Raw genomic sequence first — 16,873 nt, 5'->3', positions numbered from 1 at the left:
GGTTCTATCATTTTCTGTAATTCTTTTGTCGAAAAAAATCGGGCAATTATTTCTGAAATTATTTATCAAGACAAGTAATATCAAACCAAGCATGGTACTTAAGAATTTGTAAATATTTACTTTTGAAGTTACAGTGTAGTTGTAATGATTTATGACATAAATATCTTAAAAGTACACTTGGTTTTAATTGAATTCCAATTACATGGATTATTTTCATGTCATACAATTAAGTGAAAAGCACAGTCCTAGACATTAGATGTCACATGTACTATAAACATAATTAACTAATTTCTGACATATTTAATGAATCAGGTTGTCAAAACGATTCATCAGTGGGTGCCCCTGTACATTTCACAGAGAACATTGGTAGCCTATATGTTTGATAAGGCAGTTTCTAGAAATGCAGACAAATGCATGTTAGTGCACGAGTCTTGGTGACTGGGTCGATTATCGTTTTGAATTTTGATAAATGTTGTCACCTTTCTTAAAATTTGCCATATGAGTAAACCACTGTTTACTGACACAGAAAATGGAGATTAACTGTATAATAAGTAAAAGGCAATTGTAATGCATTTTATATGTTTATATATTATAGTTTTTTTTTTCTCTTTTATTGACAAAATAGAGAATTAGGTAATTTTTCCTGGTAGTTAGTCCTTTATTGAATAGTAAAATACAAATAATAAAAAAGGAAAGAAAGAAAAAGACATAAAATGAAATCTAGATTCATGCACATTTTCATTTCCTTGTCCCGACACCAAAGATTAATGCAATTAAAATTTGTTTAAATTAATTGAAACATTGAATAAACCCTGAACCTATTACCACAAACATTGTTAATTAATTTGATAATTTTGTGACATACATGTGTAATATACATTTTACGAGGATATTATGAATGTCTAATTTTAAATTTCACACCTGTTTCTTCACTAATTAGAATTAATTACAAAATATTAAGACCCTTGACTATTCTACTGTAGTTGCCGTACATTATTTTTTAAATCTGACTCTGGATTTAAATACCTTAATTAAATACACATATAATAAAGATAAAATTGTGTGTTTCTATGAAATCTTAGATCTTATTCAATTCTAGTATAAGTTTATTTGGTTGTGTTTTCTTTAATTATTATTGAGAATACTGTGATATATTTGAAAAAGAAAAACAACTTTCAATTGTTGGTCTATTATGTAGAATCTGATTTAAAAAGATATTTTCATTTTCATTTTCAATGCTTCTAAAGGTAGAACACAATAGATAGGACAAAATTTTTCCTAAAATTCAATTTTTTTGAAACTTTGAAATTTTGTTCCAGGATACGAAATCTCTCTTTTTATGTAATTTGAAAGAAATCCAACCGGACAATTTTTGCCAACTTAGTTTGAAATATGGTCTATCAGTCCCTTTTAAAAAGATTGTGAAATCAGACATTGCACTTTAGAATATGCATTTTTTTTTTAAATTACCGATTGATCTATTGCAAATTTGAGATATGCTTTTTGTAAATACTACCTTTATGTAACTTAATTTCAGTAAAATTATATTGATACTAGTATATTTGAGTAAAATGTGATAAAAAAAAAAATAAAGATACATAGCCCAGAATTGAAAATTCACATGTAAGTATGCTACACTTTAAGTTCTCTTAAGGGGAAGAAGAACCTTTAGCTGAAAAAATACTTGTCATTCAATTTTTTTCATATTTTGCATATTTCTAATTAAGTTCCACAAATCTTAAAGCAGTTATATCTTTAGGTTTCTGACCTTATTTTAGAGATATTGATTGACAAATATGATGCCCTACAGTATCTTAGTGGAGTTTTAATTCTCCATGTTTCCGGGCTCATTACTCTGTCCATAATTGGATTTTTAAAGCATATATAAAAAATATTAAGTGAACATGTATCTTTTAAAATATTTCAGAGTATAAATTGGGTTTAAAATTGGAAAAGGCAAGTTTCTTCTATAACACTGCATCTGGATAGGGAAAATTACGAACTTTTTAAGACAACTTAAACAACAAAAACGTAATTTACAAAAAATCCTATCATTCAATATTTTTAAATTTACGTTGAAATGCAAGTCCTTCAAATTATTGATTAACTGTAAAAATTTCGAATGGTGAAGCTGACTTTAATATTGCACAGGACATCGTTAAAGACGACATAAGCAGGACAAACACTTGTCATGTTTACATTTCTCGAGTACGGGAAAAACCAACTATGACGTCACACGTAAGCTAAATAAGCCAAATAAGACATACCTACATAAGATTTCAGTCATCAGCCATGCAAAAATAATTTTTGTGTTCCCAGTTTCTCAAAATATTTCATCATATACTGATTATGACCTGTTGTTTTTACATAATACCGCCCTTGTATTCACCGAGTATGATCTTGCTGTACTAGCAGATCGTGTATGACGTCACCGACTTGTTTGACGCGCAGTTTAAAGAAACAGAGGAGTGGATCAATCTTTTTTCATAATTTGTTAATGTTTACAAGAATGTTAAACTTTTTATTTTTTTTAATATAAGATGGTAATTAAAGAAAAAAAAATGTCAAAAATTTATACAAGAACTGATGCTTTACACGTTTTGCACTTATATAATTGGAGACTATGACGTAGTTTAACAAAGTCATGTGACCATGTGTCCTTCATCCCCTTAAGTCAAAATGTATGATTCAGTTTTTACGAAAAAAATCAACAGAATTATTAAAATAGAACCTAGATTAAAATGTGTCAAAATGAGGAACATTGAACCGGCAGTTTCAGATATTTTGGCGATTTAAAAAAATATTCAATGCAAAAAAAATTGAAAGAATCAGTAGAAAATGTCACAATATTTGACCTTTGACCTCTAAATATGACGTTGACCTTTATTGTTTAGAAAGAATGGAGACTCCTTATAAATATGTCCAAATATGAGGTCTCCACTAAAAATGGATCAAAATTTACTTTACATTTAATAACAGACTGTCATATTGCATGTAGATGGCATAAACACATTCTAAAATAAAGGCTCTCGAATGTCCAGTATATAAGATTCTCTATTTTTTTGGAAAATATGGCGAAAAACATGTCGCAACTTATTATTTTCTTACAAAGATCGTTAATTATTGACATTAAAGTGATATATTTTTTTTCTAGTGTTCTTACAAGAAATGAGATAAAACAGATTTCATGTGTGTTTTTTTGTACTACCTTAATCCTGCAAGAAGTGGAGACGGTATTCAAACAGAATTAAAATGTATAAGAATTTTGAATCCAACAAGAATTGTCATACTGGTCTATCATCAAAACTGCATTTTCAGTAGATATGGATTCATTTCCCCAAAACTTTAAGCGCATACTGTTCAAATTAATAAATAAAAATAAAAAATAAACCATTGTTTTACTTCTTGTATTTCTGTACAGCGTATTCAATACATTGACTTACGTTTTGCAGCATGAACCGCAGGGGCTTCTATCATGGATAGAGATTGTAAGCTTGAATGTTTCGGCAGGTTCTAAAATTGTTAACACATTTATTTTGCAAGATGTTCAGTCAAAAGAAGGTTTTTTTTTTAAATTGCCTACTGTTAGCTGATGTTTTATATATCACTGTAGATAAAAGGGCCTCTAAATAAATGGTAGATTTCTGAAAGGTAAAGAATGATGTTTCAAACCAAATTTGAGAAAACTCTTTTGTTAATATAAAATTCTTTTTTTCACTTTAGTACACTTGACAACACGTGGCACTGTAGAAAGTGCCTATTAACTTTTTCATACTGATTTTCAATAGTACAGAAATGTTGGTCACTTCTGATAAACCAGAAATAGATTTAAATTTCACAATATTATCTTTATGTCAATTTATCAAAACATAAATCTTACGAGTGGGTAGAACGGTTCATACAATGATGTATATCTTTTTCCATCAAAAACTGTATCCTGTCCAATGTATATACCTCGTCACTAAACTTCAATCAATGATGAGGGACGAAAAAAAATAATTTGATATTTAATTATTCTCTCTCTCTCTCTCATTTGTAGTATTTACAATGTCATTTTCTCATGATTTCAAAGCATATAGATGGACAGAAAAGATTCATATATCACTACTAGTAGTGTAAACATTAATCCATTGTTACGTTGCACTTAATATTTGACTCATTGGACTATCGGAGCAAATCATATTATTTTAGCTAGTACTGTTTGTAAGGAGTAAGTGGATATGAATCTCGTGGTTTGCGACGAACTTCTGTATAAAGAGGAAGGAAGAACCTTGCAATCACTGTTGTAATCGTCTGTCAAATTTCATGACAAAATCAATGTGATATTTTTAAAATGAATTGCAAAGAGATGAATATTGATTAGTAAATTTTACATCTTTCCCCATGCTGAAACATGTCATTGAAACTTGACAAATTAAGAATGTTATAGAGTAAGCTTTTTATATTTGCCTAAGCAGATGATAATTTAAACATTGACAGAAATATATGAACATATTTTGAGCAGACATAAAAAATGTAGCCAACAAATACATCATCACAATTTTAATCATGTTGATAAAATCACATCTGATAGAAAACTCAAGAGAAACATTAAGTATCCTTAACAATATAATGGGAACCATATTCAAGTAGAAATTCATTTTCAACTCGAAACCATGAGTTTCCTAACATGCCTACCATAACTGTAATATAATCAATAGAAAAATACCCATTGCTATGGAAAGATCATTGTTCGTGGTTGGTTTGTTCATATATACTTTGTGGGGCAAATTGTTTGTCAATGTATTGACTGATTGAATCTTCTCTTTGAACAAGTTACCCACGAAATCAAGTCCCGATGAATATTGGTTGCCTCACGAACATTGACCCAAACAAAATGAATCCGGAATATATAATTTATTGGTTAATTTAAGATAGTGCAGTTTTGACCACTGGCATATTTTATTAATATTAAAATGCGTGTTCCATTGTTTGCAGAAGAGTTCTGACAGCATTTGTGACCAGTAACCTAATTTTTCGTAAACTACAAGATAATACGTATTCATCATTCATTTTCAGCCTAACTCGTACATTGTTTCCACAAAACAAGCATTCAATGACAAATATAATGGTTTTGCTCCTTAATGCACTTGTTAAAAATGACATAAGCCTGCCTTATAAAGCCTCCCACAACAGGAACATAATGGAACCCTGCTATTTATAAATGGTAAGTTTACATAATCTTGTACTCTAAATTAAACTATTATGCAAAATCCACCTAAAGACTTTTTTGCACCGTCAACAATCAGTGTTCGAAAACTAGTTCGACTCGTCATAGTCCTCTCACTCTCTTCTTGTTGACAAGTTACTGAAACAATAAATAAAAAGTATATGTAAATGAAAGTGTCCCTGTTACGTTCTCTCCCCTACAGTAACTAACCAGTAAAATTTTATTAAACTTGGACTTCAAAGGCACAGAAACATCCGGGTGTTGGTCACGTGATAAACCGGAAATAAAGTCAGATGACACCAAATCACTACTAGAAAAAATGAAATTGAGTAGGAAGATCCTTAAACAGTTTTGAAAGGAAGGATTGTCTAGATCTTTTTGATATGTGATAGGCCAGTTCAGATCACTTTAGTGTTCTAAATACGTGTCAATCAGTTTTTAAAGAGAAATATCAGTAATTAAATTAAAAATATATTCTTACTCTAGCTTTTGAAGAGTAAAGTAAAAGAAAAGACCTCTTTTTCTGACAAGGCTAAATCAGAAAAAAAAAAATAATAAAAAAAATAAACAGACAAAAGTAAAAGAAATTTCCTGCAGCGTAATATTTTTGAAGCACTTTTCCTACTTTTCCTAAATCATACAGCAAAAACCTTTCAATATGATTGGATTTGTTAAAGTTGTGAGATACAATTTTTTTTTTTATTTAAAACTTAAATCTTTCTATGCTAGTTTATGTTAACATAAGTAATTTACCATGTGGAAATCATTTCTCAATTTTCTCAATTTCCTAACATTTAGCAACTTTTAAAATAAACCGCACGCAATTTGAAGTTGCTTATTTTTAATTCGTGAACGAACTCAACAGAAATATCAACCCACCTCCCTCTCTCTCTTTCTCTCTCTCGATTTCTAAGACTCAATATAAAAAGATGAAAAAAATCTTATGTAATTTGAATTGATTATGGTAACACATTTTCTTAATAAAAGTGAAAAAGACAGCAAATTTATATACTCAAATATACAATAATTGAAACTTTTTCTGTTAAAAGTACATTTCAGGTTTTCAGAATAGTGTAATATTGACCATTTTATTACTCACAGGACATTTGTAATATGTTCGATAACAAAAAAAGTGTCGAAACGTTTAATTATCTATCTGATCAAATCTTGCATCAGGTTTCAATAAGTAAATGAACCATTTGATTATTGGCTTTTGGGGATATAAATATTTGACGAAAATAAAATCGAATATACATGCATTTTTCGCTGCAAAGGTAAGTCTTAAAACTGAACTTCTTTTTGGAAATGATTAAAAATAAACACACATTCTTAATTTTCTACACAAAAGTTGAATCTTCATAGAATCAGATTTAAATTTAGTTCTATTTTCACTCTTCATTTGTTTCATGATGATTACAAAGATTACCAGAACCGAATCATCTAATTGAAACAATTCACAGTGGTATATTTTTTCATCTCTAAACCAACAAATGTACGATTTTAATTATTACTAACATTGAGAAGTAAAAATGTTTAAGTTGAAACATCTTTAACAGGCTAAAATAATAATATAGTGAAATTATTTATTTATAACTTTATATTCATGAGCAGTTGTGCAGTAGTAACTCCATACCCGACTTTCATGCGTGATATTCAATGTAGGGACCATACCTTCTGAGCAACCTTTTGGAAACATGTTTAAATGTTAAACACCGTTTCTTATTTAACATTTTTTTCTTTATAAGGAAAAGTTTGATTGAAACATGAACAATAAATTTTGTGGAATCAACATTGTTTACTGGGGTCTTTATGTTTGAGGAATTCGTAGGTCACCTTTAACATCCTTACAATAATAACTTTTTAGTAATAAATGAATGGATTCCTTCAATCTGTTCTTTCGAGTTACCCACGAAATTACGAGGTACGTTGTCCGGTAAAAACGTGGACAAGTTGTCTAGGAGTAAAAAAATAATTAACACCGGTTTCTAAAATTATCCTTTCTCTTTAGTACATTTTTCGTCAATATACATAGCAAATTTTTTAGAGTTATATGCTTAAAATACTAGATTTTTTGTTATGTGTGGTATTGCCTTACGGCGAACGGTTGATTAAGTCAGTGTCTTAAGCAACGTCACGTTGCATCTTTGCTTTGGAAAAAAAAAAACTGGATTTACGCCGACTTAAATTTCGGGGGATATCACTGATGCACACACTTAAGTTACCCTTTATCCCTCCATAAACAGTCGAAGGACCAATCTCGCACACGCATGGGACCTTCTGAAGACTTAATTTAGTACTCTCACTTTCATACCACAGAGTCTGACACATCTGTTTCATATTTGGATATTTTACAAGAAAAAGACGTTAATGGTAATCTAACAACCAAGCTTTATGATAAACGTGATGAGTTTAACTTTTTAATCGTCAACTTCCCTTACTTATGCTGCAATATACCTTCATCACCTGCATACGGGGTTTATATCTCTCAGTTGATTCGATACGCAAGAGCATGCTCTACGTATGAACAATTTCGAAAACGAGGTAGGTTATTGACAAACAAGTTGATGAAACAAGAATATCACCAGTCTCATTTAAAGTCATCATTTCGTAAGTTCTATGGTCCATATAATGACCTTGTCAACAAATACAATTTATCATTAAGTCAAATGCTGACTGACGTTATTTTTTTTTTTAATAATTGTTAGGCCATTATTTACACACTGAATTGTCGACGGATTTTTCCGTTATTTCTCGGTGACAAAGAGCACACGGCGGATACGAGCGGTCGGCAGGGGATGCTCACTCCTCCATGGCACCTGATCCCGCTTGGATACTGTTCGTTATCTCCATACATTTCATTTCATCAAACTAAATAGGTAATCTTTTAATGACGGTCTTCTGTGGTAGCGTCTTTCATTATTGCCTGTAGCTGATTATCTGTATGTTTTGTTCTATCCGGGGACGCCATCAAAAATCTTCAGCTTAAATAAATACCAATTCCACTAGAGTGGTAGTGATATTTTTTAAAGCGTCATTACTTAATCTCCATATAACTGAACCGAAACCATGATTTTTCCTGATTTTTGGTCGTGCGCCACACCATACCCTGAACACATTCAAAAATAATAAAATCCTTATTTTTGCTGTAATTTATCAAAAATATTAAGATGTACTTAACTACACTTGATAAATAAACATTTGTCCACGATTTTACAAGAAAACCCTCATATGTCCCAAAAACCCAGAAATATTTTGGTTACTCAAGGAACATTGATCCCAACTAAATAAAATGATTCCATAGTACAATGTATATGCCAAATGTTAACATGAAAAATCTAACTTCTCTTAAATTGAAAAAAAAGTACTAGTAGGAAATGTATTCATGTTAATTCCAATTGTGTAGAATGGATTTAAAAATGCACTTCCTCTAACTAAAAATAATAATTAAAAAAAATACGTCAAAATGAAATTAAAAAATACCTAGTCAACCATCAATATAGCCTGTTTTGATTTCTGAAAAATATTAATCTGTTCGTTAACATATTATGCAGAAAAAAGCAGCGGAAATATCAATGTATTTTTATAAATTAAAGGAAGGTTTTATAATATCTTTACAGTATAATTATTGTTATCTCTCAAAATTCAAAACGTCCCTATATTGGCGAAAAGTAAAATGCCAACTTTCTTGAAACTGTGCGATGCAGTTGGCGTAATTCTTAAAGACTTGAAACATGAAGGTATATGAGAACTGAAGACTAAAGCCAAAAACAGGTAATAATGTTTTAATGAACTTGAAACCCTTCGTTAGTGCAAAGTAAGAGTAGCTTAATTCTGAAATATTTCACTTGATTTGACATTTATTTTTTGTCAAATTATACATCAAATATGTTTAGAAAATGAGCTAAGTAAGGAATTCCATATGTGGTTTACAGCAAAAGTACAAACATGTAATCTGTCTGTGTGTCTGATCTCAATCAACTGCACTTTAAATGAAATCAAAATCATGATTCTACAGAATGAAACAATCCAGCTAGTTCTACAAGGTGATTTTTACAAACTTTCTTCAATCATAAAATTTATTTACTAATGATCGACTCAATAATATTGTATTATTTTTTTAAATATGCTCCATGATAATATGTGTGATGTATATATTAATTCGTCCAAGTGCTCGTTGCTTAAAGATTATCACTTGGTTCTTTTATATCTTAACTAAATTTGCTTGTATTCAGTTGGCGATCCAAGAAGGAGATGATGTTTTCTTTATTTATGATTTCGACTTTTTTGTTTGCTGGTAAGTACAGATGTGGTTTTATTTCATTTTTACAAGAATTGACAAGAATAGACGAAACCATTACGTTTGCATGTGTTAAACAAAGAGAACTGACATATATGTGTTTAGTACCACTTTGGAGAACGGTTTGGCTCACTCGCAAGAAAGCAATCAGAGATCTTATGTCTTTTTAGAACAATTATATCTTAAAGCATGGTAGATAAATCACATAAATGTTGTACCAAAAAAAATTAATTGTATTTTTTTACCTGTAGGAACTCAGGTGCAATCCTTGTGTGAGTAATTATGAAGTTGAAATTTATAGCAAAAATAAGTAATTAACATGCTTGGATTTTTAAATACATATAATTATTCATTTATAAACCAAAGATGTTTTTATTTATCATTTCAGTTGTAAAATTGTCTTATTATCCAGAAATAGAATGCAAAATGAAATATTTTTAAAAACGTAATAATAGTTATATTTAAAGGCTAGCCTGCTATACTTGTTCAACTCTATAATAAATGATAGACATTTAATGAATCAATTTCTTTTCCTAGCTTTTGAGTACCTCTCTGATTTTGTTGTGGAGGGAGGTAGATCTATTAATGTAACTGTCGACGAGACAAAGGAGTTCGACTATCGCTTGTCACGTGAGTGCCCGTCTAAATGTAGAGGTTCGTGAAGCTTTATCACAAAAGTGAAGTGAATATCAGACCTGAATTGAAATAATCATTTTGTGGATTTTATACAATTACATATATAGGCTTGAAAAAGAAACAGAATTGGTAAGCATAAATATTTATCATTTACGTGATAAAAGTGTTAAACACAGTATTTATTTCATATTTCATGAAGCAGCAGGTGCAGCTTTTCCTGTGACATTAACTCGTATCCCGAAAGGCTTTTCTTTGAAAGCCGAAGATAACGATGTGGTGGATCCATTATTCGTCATACGGGTGGATGTTTACGACAAAACGAATGCCGTTAAATCTCTGAAATCTCTCCGATTCACTTTTGTCGACAATGACAGTAAGTTTATGTTTATATTTATTGATTGAAGTAACAGTCTTCTTCGATCCAAAAGATTGAAGAAACGTAAAGACCTATTAAAAAAAATTTCATCTAAAAATCGTTTTTGTCAAGGAAACAAATTTTAGATCCGTTATAGGATATGTATGGATATTGTACGTAAATGAAGCAAATTCTTCACTTTGGACCGATTTAGCAAACAAGGATATCACTTAGAACTTTGTATTGCTGCAGCACATCATGTTTTAATTGAAATGGGATGATATTTAAATACTGAATAGTTTATGCCTTTGTTTTTTTCTTCTTTAATATGTTTATATATAATTTTTTGAGCTTACCCTAAAATAGCATCATGAATACGAGTTTACATCACTTGCTTATTCACAAGCGCATTACGTTGAAAAATATTAACGTTTTATACAACTAAAAATATAGTCTTGATTACTTAAGGCGCTGTTTCAGGGAAAGATATTCTTATTGATTTAGAATGGTTATTTTGTGCTTAAATCCTTTAGACATCTTAATGCAATTGCAATTAATAACATTTCTTGAAAAGGTTTTTCCCACTGAAAATCTAGGCTTAATGATTGTCTCCGAAAAAGATAGGAAATTTTCAACAGGATACCTTCTGTTTCGAATTTTTGAATTGTTAGACTTCATTCATTCATAATTAGTAAATGAAGACACTTAAAACCTTATTTTCATGATTTTTTTTTTCAAATAGACCCTGAATTAACTATGTCTGCTATAAAGAATTTGATTCCCTATTTTATATATATATATATATATATATATATATATATATATATATATATATATATATATATATATATATATATATTAAACAAATATAAAAAGAAAACACAAGAATTCTCCGTAAAGCTTTAGCGCTTTCATTAAAAATCTTCAGAAGCTTTTCATTACAAAAATGTATACAACGGTAACATAGTAACAATGATTATGACGTTAAACTAAGCGGAACGTTTAATGTCTATATTGTGACGTCATAGATAAAATACTGCAATGATGATGAAAAAGTTCGGGAAAATCATAGGTAGTTTATAAGAGACTATTAAGTTTTGGCTTTAGAATACAAATAAAATGTTTTTCTTTTTCCCGTCTCTGGATATCACTGGCACATCTGAGTTTATAAAAAGGGAAAATGTTAAATCGTTTTTTTCCACAAGTTTCCAGGTGTGCACTTAACTGGATTTGTCTATATTCAGGTGTACTGATGTGTTGCTTATGTACACGTACACGGGCACGGAGACTGTTGCCAGTTTCACCAATATAATATTCTTTGCATCCAGGACATATGATGGCGTATATGACATCTTTCGTATCACATGACATGTTGGCATTAACTTTAAATTCACGCCCGTTAAAACTATAACTCGTCCCTTCTGTAATGTAGTCACATGTGCCGCAGCGAGGGTCCGTACACTTTGACACTGTATAATTATGGTCAGCGAATTGGGAGGAACAAAGTATTCTCTTAAGGTTTTTAGGCTGACGTTTACTGCTGATAAAACGACAGTTTTTGTATGTAGTTTTCGTTTGTTCATCCTCTCTAAGTAAGCTATTTAATTCATAAACAATTGAATTGATGTTTTTATTTCTCGGATTGTACGTGTGAACAAAGGGTATAGTTTCTCCGTCCTTCCAAATCCAGTTAAGTGCACACCTGGAAACTTGTGGAAAAAAACGATTTAACATTTTCCCTTTTTATAAACTCAGATGTGCCAGTGATATCCAGAGACGGGAAAAAGAAAAACATTTTATTTGTATTCTAAAGCCAAAACTTAATAGTCTCTTATAAACTACCTATGATTTTCCCGAACTTTTTCATCATCATTGCAGTATTTTATCTATGACGTCACAATATAGACATTAAACGTTCCGCTTAGTTTAACGCCATAATCATTGTTACTATGTTACCGTTGTATACATTTTTGTAATGAAAAGCTTCTGAAGATTTTTAATGAAAGCGCTAAAGCTTTACGGAGAATTCTTGTGTTTTCTTTTTATATTTGTTTAATATTGTAATCCGATTACTGAGACTTTATTTCAATTTTGGATATATATATATATATATATATATATATATATATATATATATATATATATATATATATATATATATATATATATATATATATATATATATATATTCAAAATCTGTAGATATTAATGTATGTATAAAAAGATTCTCTTGAAGGAAAAACAAACCTCATTATAATTTCGAATCATGCATCGATACATAGCAGGTTCCAGTAAATGTTTTATCAAGCCCCTTTCTTTACTCATCACTAAAATATTAACAGCACTGGAGGAGTTACTTCAGGAGTACTGTGCAACAATATATTCGAAAAGTGGTGTAAATCAGATGTGGTAATCACAAAGTTTTACCAAAATCAATAACATCAAAACGTACGAATTTTCAGCATTTTATACAACCATTCCCCGCGATAAATTAAAATCCAGGCTTTTTGACATCATAGTCAGCTGGGTTATTTTTTCAATTAAAAATGGTACTCATAAATTTACTTACCTTGTCATTGGTCATTTGCAAAAATATTTTGTTAAAAAAACATTCTGATTTACACACAAATACTCTGATGTAGATATTAAAAGATGCTTGAGTTTCTGATTGAAAATAAATATCTATATATTTTTTGGAGATTAGGTCTTCCAAAAATTTGTTGAAATTTCCATGGGTTTCAATTGCGTCCCGTTATTAGCAAGTCTTTTTTGTATTCAAATGAAGCAGAACTTATTCAGAAACTTATACATGAGAAGAAGACGCTCGCTGTGGCCCTCAAATATATCGACGACGTATTATCAATTAACAATAGTTATTTCCGTTCATATGTCGACTCGCTGTATCCCAGTGAACTTGAAATAAAAGATACCACAAAGTCTGGCACATCTGATTCATATTTGGATACTTTTCTAGTATAAGATGTTAATGGTAACCGAATAACAAAACTTCATGATAAATGTGGTGACTTCAACTTTTCTATCCTCAGTTTCCCTTACTTATGTAGCAATGTACCCTTATCACCTGGAAATAGGGTTTATGTCTCCCAGTTGATTCGATACGCAAAAGCATGTTCTACGTACAAACAATTTCTAAAACGATGCAAGCTATTGGCAAACAAATGGATGAAACAAGGATATCAGCAGTCTCGTTTAAAGTCATCATTTCGCAGGATCTATGGTCGATACGATGACCTTGCCAGCAAATACAATCTATCATTAAGTCGTATGCTGACTGATCTTTTTTTGCTGGTTTTAGGCCATTATTTGAACACTGAATTGTCTACAGATTTTTCCGTTTGCCCGATCGTGACATTGAGCACAAGCAGGTGTGACCGGTCTACAAGGGATGCTCACTCCTCCATGGCACCTCACCCCACCTCTGATGTTTTTAAATGTCAAGTGTTTACTCTTCTCCCGATTTATATTGTTTTAATGGACTTTTGAGTTTGGTTACTGTTCTTTATCTCCATATTTTATGCATTACACAAGCATCTCCATTAATAATTAATGAATATTCATTCTTCAGTTATCTCTTTTGATCACAAACCTGACATCTCATTATTATTGAAAGAACACTGTGACGCATTAAACCCTTTTGAAATTCTACTGATATCATAACATTTTCTGTAAACAGTGTTCTTTTCATCCTTACATATTGATTTGATTCTATGTATATCTGAAGTAGTAGCAAAAGCAATATGTTAATTAATTTTCCCTTTCCTCATAAGATTTGAGGTTTTAAATACTGTATTGTAATTATCAGATTAATCAGATCTTTGGATAAGAAGTAAAAAAAAAATAAATATATGTGCCTAATATTTTCCCCTATCTATACTCGTAAAAAAAAAAATCAAAGCTACATATCATAACGTTTGTCTTGTGTAGATATCATAAGTTCCTTTGTCATACGATTACTTATTTTATAACAAATGAAACGTATTACAATTGATAGAAAATAAAATTGATAATTGAGAAACCTTGAATAGTACAAATTATAATCAACATAAACTTTTCAATTTTCAGTTTAAATTTTATCTTAACAAAAAACGAGAAAAATATCGACGACTTTCTATAAAAAAAAAAAAATTATATGATGAACCAAAAGGAAAATCCACTTACGGTTCCCCTATATTTTCCATAATTTCGTATTTTTTTTTCACCCATAATTTTACCCGCCTCTGTATTTATCAAACATAGTACTTTATGTCAAACACATCTGAAAATGCTCTTTTAAGATCCCAGCGACGATTCTGAAATTATATCTGTTATTGCTAACAAAAGTCATTTTTGTTTCAGGGACACCAGTCAAGATTATAGAGGGTTCGTTGGATCCTCTTCAAGTCACAGTAGTTCATCCTCCAAATATGCCTCAAACCGAATACACATTTACAGACGTTCTAGATCAGAGTAAGACAATTTAAAATATATAAAGGTACTTTCAGATTATCTCAGTCATGAACCCTTTCTGTAATTTTAAGAAATTCAATTGTTGGCATCATAATAAACATCAATGATTATTCTAAAGTATCAAAAGATTATCTAAATAGAGGTTAATAGAAATGGTTAAAAGTGAGTTTTTTGGAACAGGTGTTATTTAGTGGCTTTTACCCTTAGTCAGTCGCCCACCTCTCCACAATCCTGCCTTAAAAGTAGGAGCTCCCTTAAAAGCTATATACCTCTACCTATCTCTATATATAATCTAAAGGATTCTCCCTCCCCCACCCAAGGAAAAATACAAGATACCTCTCTCTCTCTCTCTAAATATATATATATAATTTCAGATTTTAACAAACGATGGCAGTTGGATCCTTTGAAAGTAGTATTTAATGAAAATGAGGGAGGTAATAAGACCTTGCAGATCTTTCCTAGGGATGATAGAAAAGTGGAGGTTCCTACCAAATACATTCTAGTCATTAAAAGACTCTCAACCTGTGAGCCTGTACAACGCTACTATAAACACGTCGCAGTTGAAGTGAATGATAATGATGGTGGGTATAACGTTTTAGTTACCTTCCTTTATCATTTTTAATGAATATTTTATCTATTCAACAGAGCAAATACATGCCATCTTTTTAAAGATTTAATTTTTAATTTATACTTTCTGCTTTGGGTCGTTAACGAAGTTTGTGGTTGAAGATGTGGAGTTTATGTTTATTTTGTGAACATCTTTATTTTAAGGCTTTATGACCATTAATGCACTTGTTGAAGAAAAGATAAACATTTACGTTGTTTTCTTTCTAAGTTTTGCAACAGTTTTTTTTTATACATTTCTAAGTGGTCAATCCTACGATATAATACCTGATAAGTAACATTTTTTTTCATTCTTCAAGTGTAAAAATAGGTTCAAAATATGTATAATTTAAATCATTTTAACTGCAAGTATCAAAACTTTTCTTATCATAAAAATGATATCATGTTGAACATCTATTTTACATTTTGCAAATGTAACTACAATGTATTTCAGTGGAAGGTGAATTTAAAAATTGGTCTTCTTGGTCAGCATGCACAGTAAACTGGGTGGGACCATTCCGGGATTGTTATAAAAAGCGCACTCGGGAATGTCAACATAAAGAAAGTAACTTCGGTGGAACTCCGATTTGTTCCGGAGCTAGTGTTGAAACAATAGATGTGCCATGTAGCAACTGCACAGCGACGTAGATCACAATTGGCTACAATATCTCCAGTTGGAATGCCTGTTAATATTTAACATTTTCTTTTTAAGTTATTTATTATCAAAAATGTTCATTGAATTCCCAATTTTTCTTTTTATTTTTGTCTCTAATGTCTATATTCTTATGAATGTTGTTGGTCTATATTTCTGTTTTGCTTTTTACCAAAATGCATGTTTTTATGTCAATAATAAAAATACAGTGAATGAAGTGTTTCTTTTAAATCAGTTTGCGAATGTATTTTTGCTTTATGGTTATTGATTTCCAGCAACCTCTCTTGGCTGTTATTAAGAGGAAACAATAATATTCCTTGGCTAAATGACAGTCTTGACCAAATTACAGTCTCTAAAAGTTATGTTATCCAAATGTTTCAATACACTTAGTGAACGTATTTCTTTCCATGAACACTTGCGTCAGTAACGAAGCCCTAGGCCTATATTTGTTCCATAAGATGTGTGACTTAGTGTACTGGTTTTTCTCCAACAAGAGCTCCTTTATCTTTTTTACTGTCAATAGACTCGGGGCTAGCAGTAACGAAGCCCTAGGACTATATATGTTCCATAAGTTGTGTGACTTCGTGTACTGGTTTTTCTCCAACAAGAGTTCCTTTATCTTTTTAATAGACTCGGGGCTTGCAGAGTGTCTGT

The 16,873-nt window shown here is 30.6% G+C and overlaps 1 protein-coding gene across 1 annotated transcript; it reads left to right on the top strand.

Moving 5' to 3' along the window:
* The first annotated feature begins 4,716 nt into the window (after nt 1-4,716).
* LOC133185016 (uncharacterized) lies at nt 4,717-16,362 on the top strand. Its single transcript, XM_061320080.1, has 7 exons — nt 4,717-4,765; nt 9,758-9,778; nt 10,044-10,160; nt 10,267-10,515; nt 14,854-14,964; nt 15,339-15,545; nt 16,022-16,362. The coding sequence occupies exons 1-7, from the start codon at nt 4,717-4,719 to the stop codon at nt 16,213-16,215; spliced, it is 948 nt and encodes a 315-aa protein (XP_061176064.1). The 3' UTR covers nt 16,216-16,362.
* The last annotated feature ends 511 nt before the right edge of the window (nt 16,363-16,873 follow it).

This window comes from Saccostrea echinata, unplaced genomic scaffold (genome assembly GCF_033153115.1).
Source record: "Saccostrea echinata isolate AGI-Se365-2 ecotype Australia unplaced genomic scaffold, CSIRO_AGI_Sech_v1 ptg000012l, whole genome shotgun sequence".
In the NCBI taxonomy this organism is placed as follows: Eukaryota; Metazoa; Mollusca; class Bivalvia; order Ostreida; family Ostreidae; genus Saccostrea; species Saccostrea echinata.
This window is presented reverse-complemented; position numbering and strand designations above follow the sequence as displayed.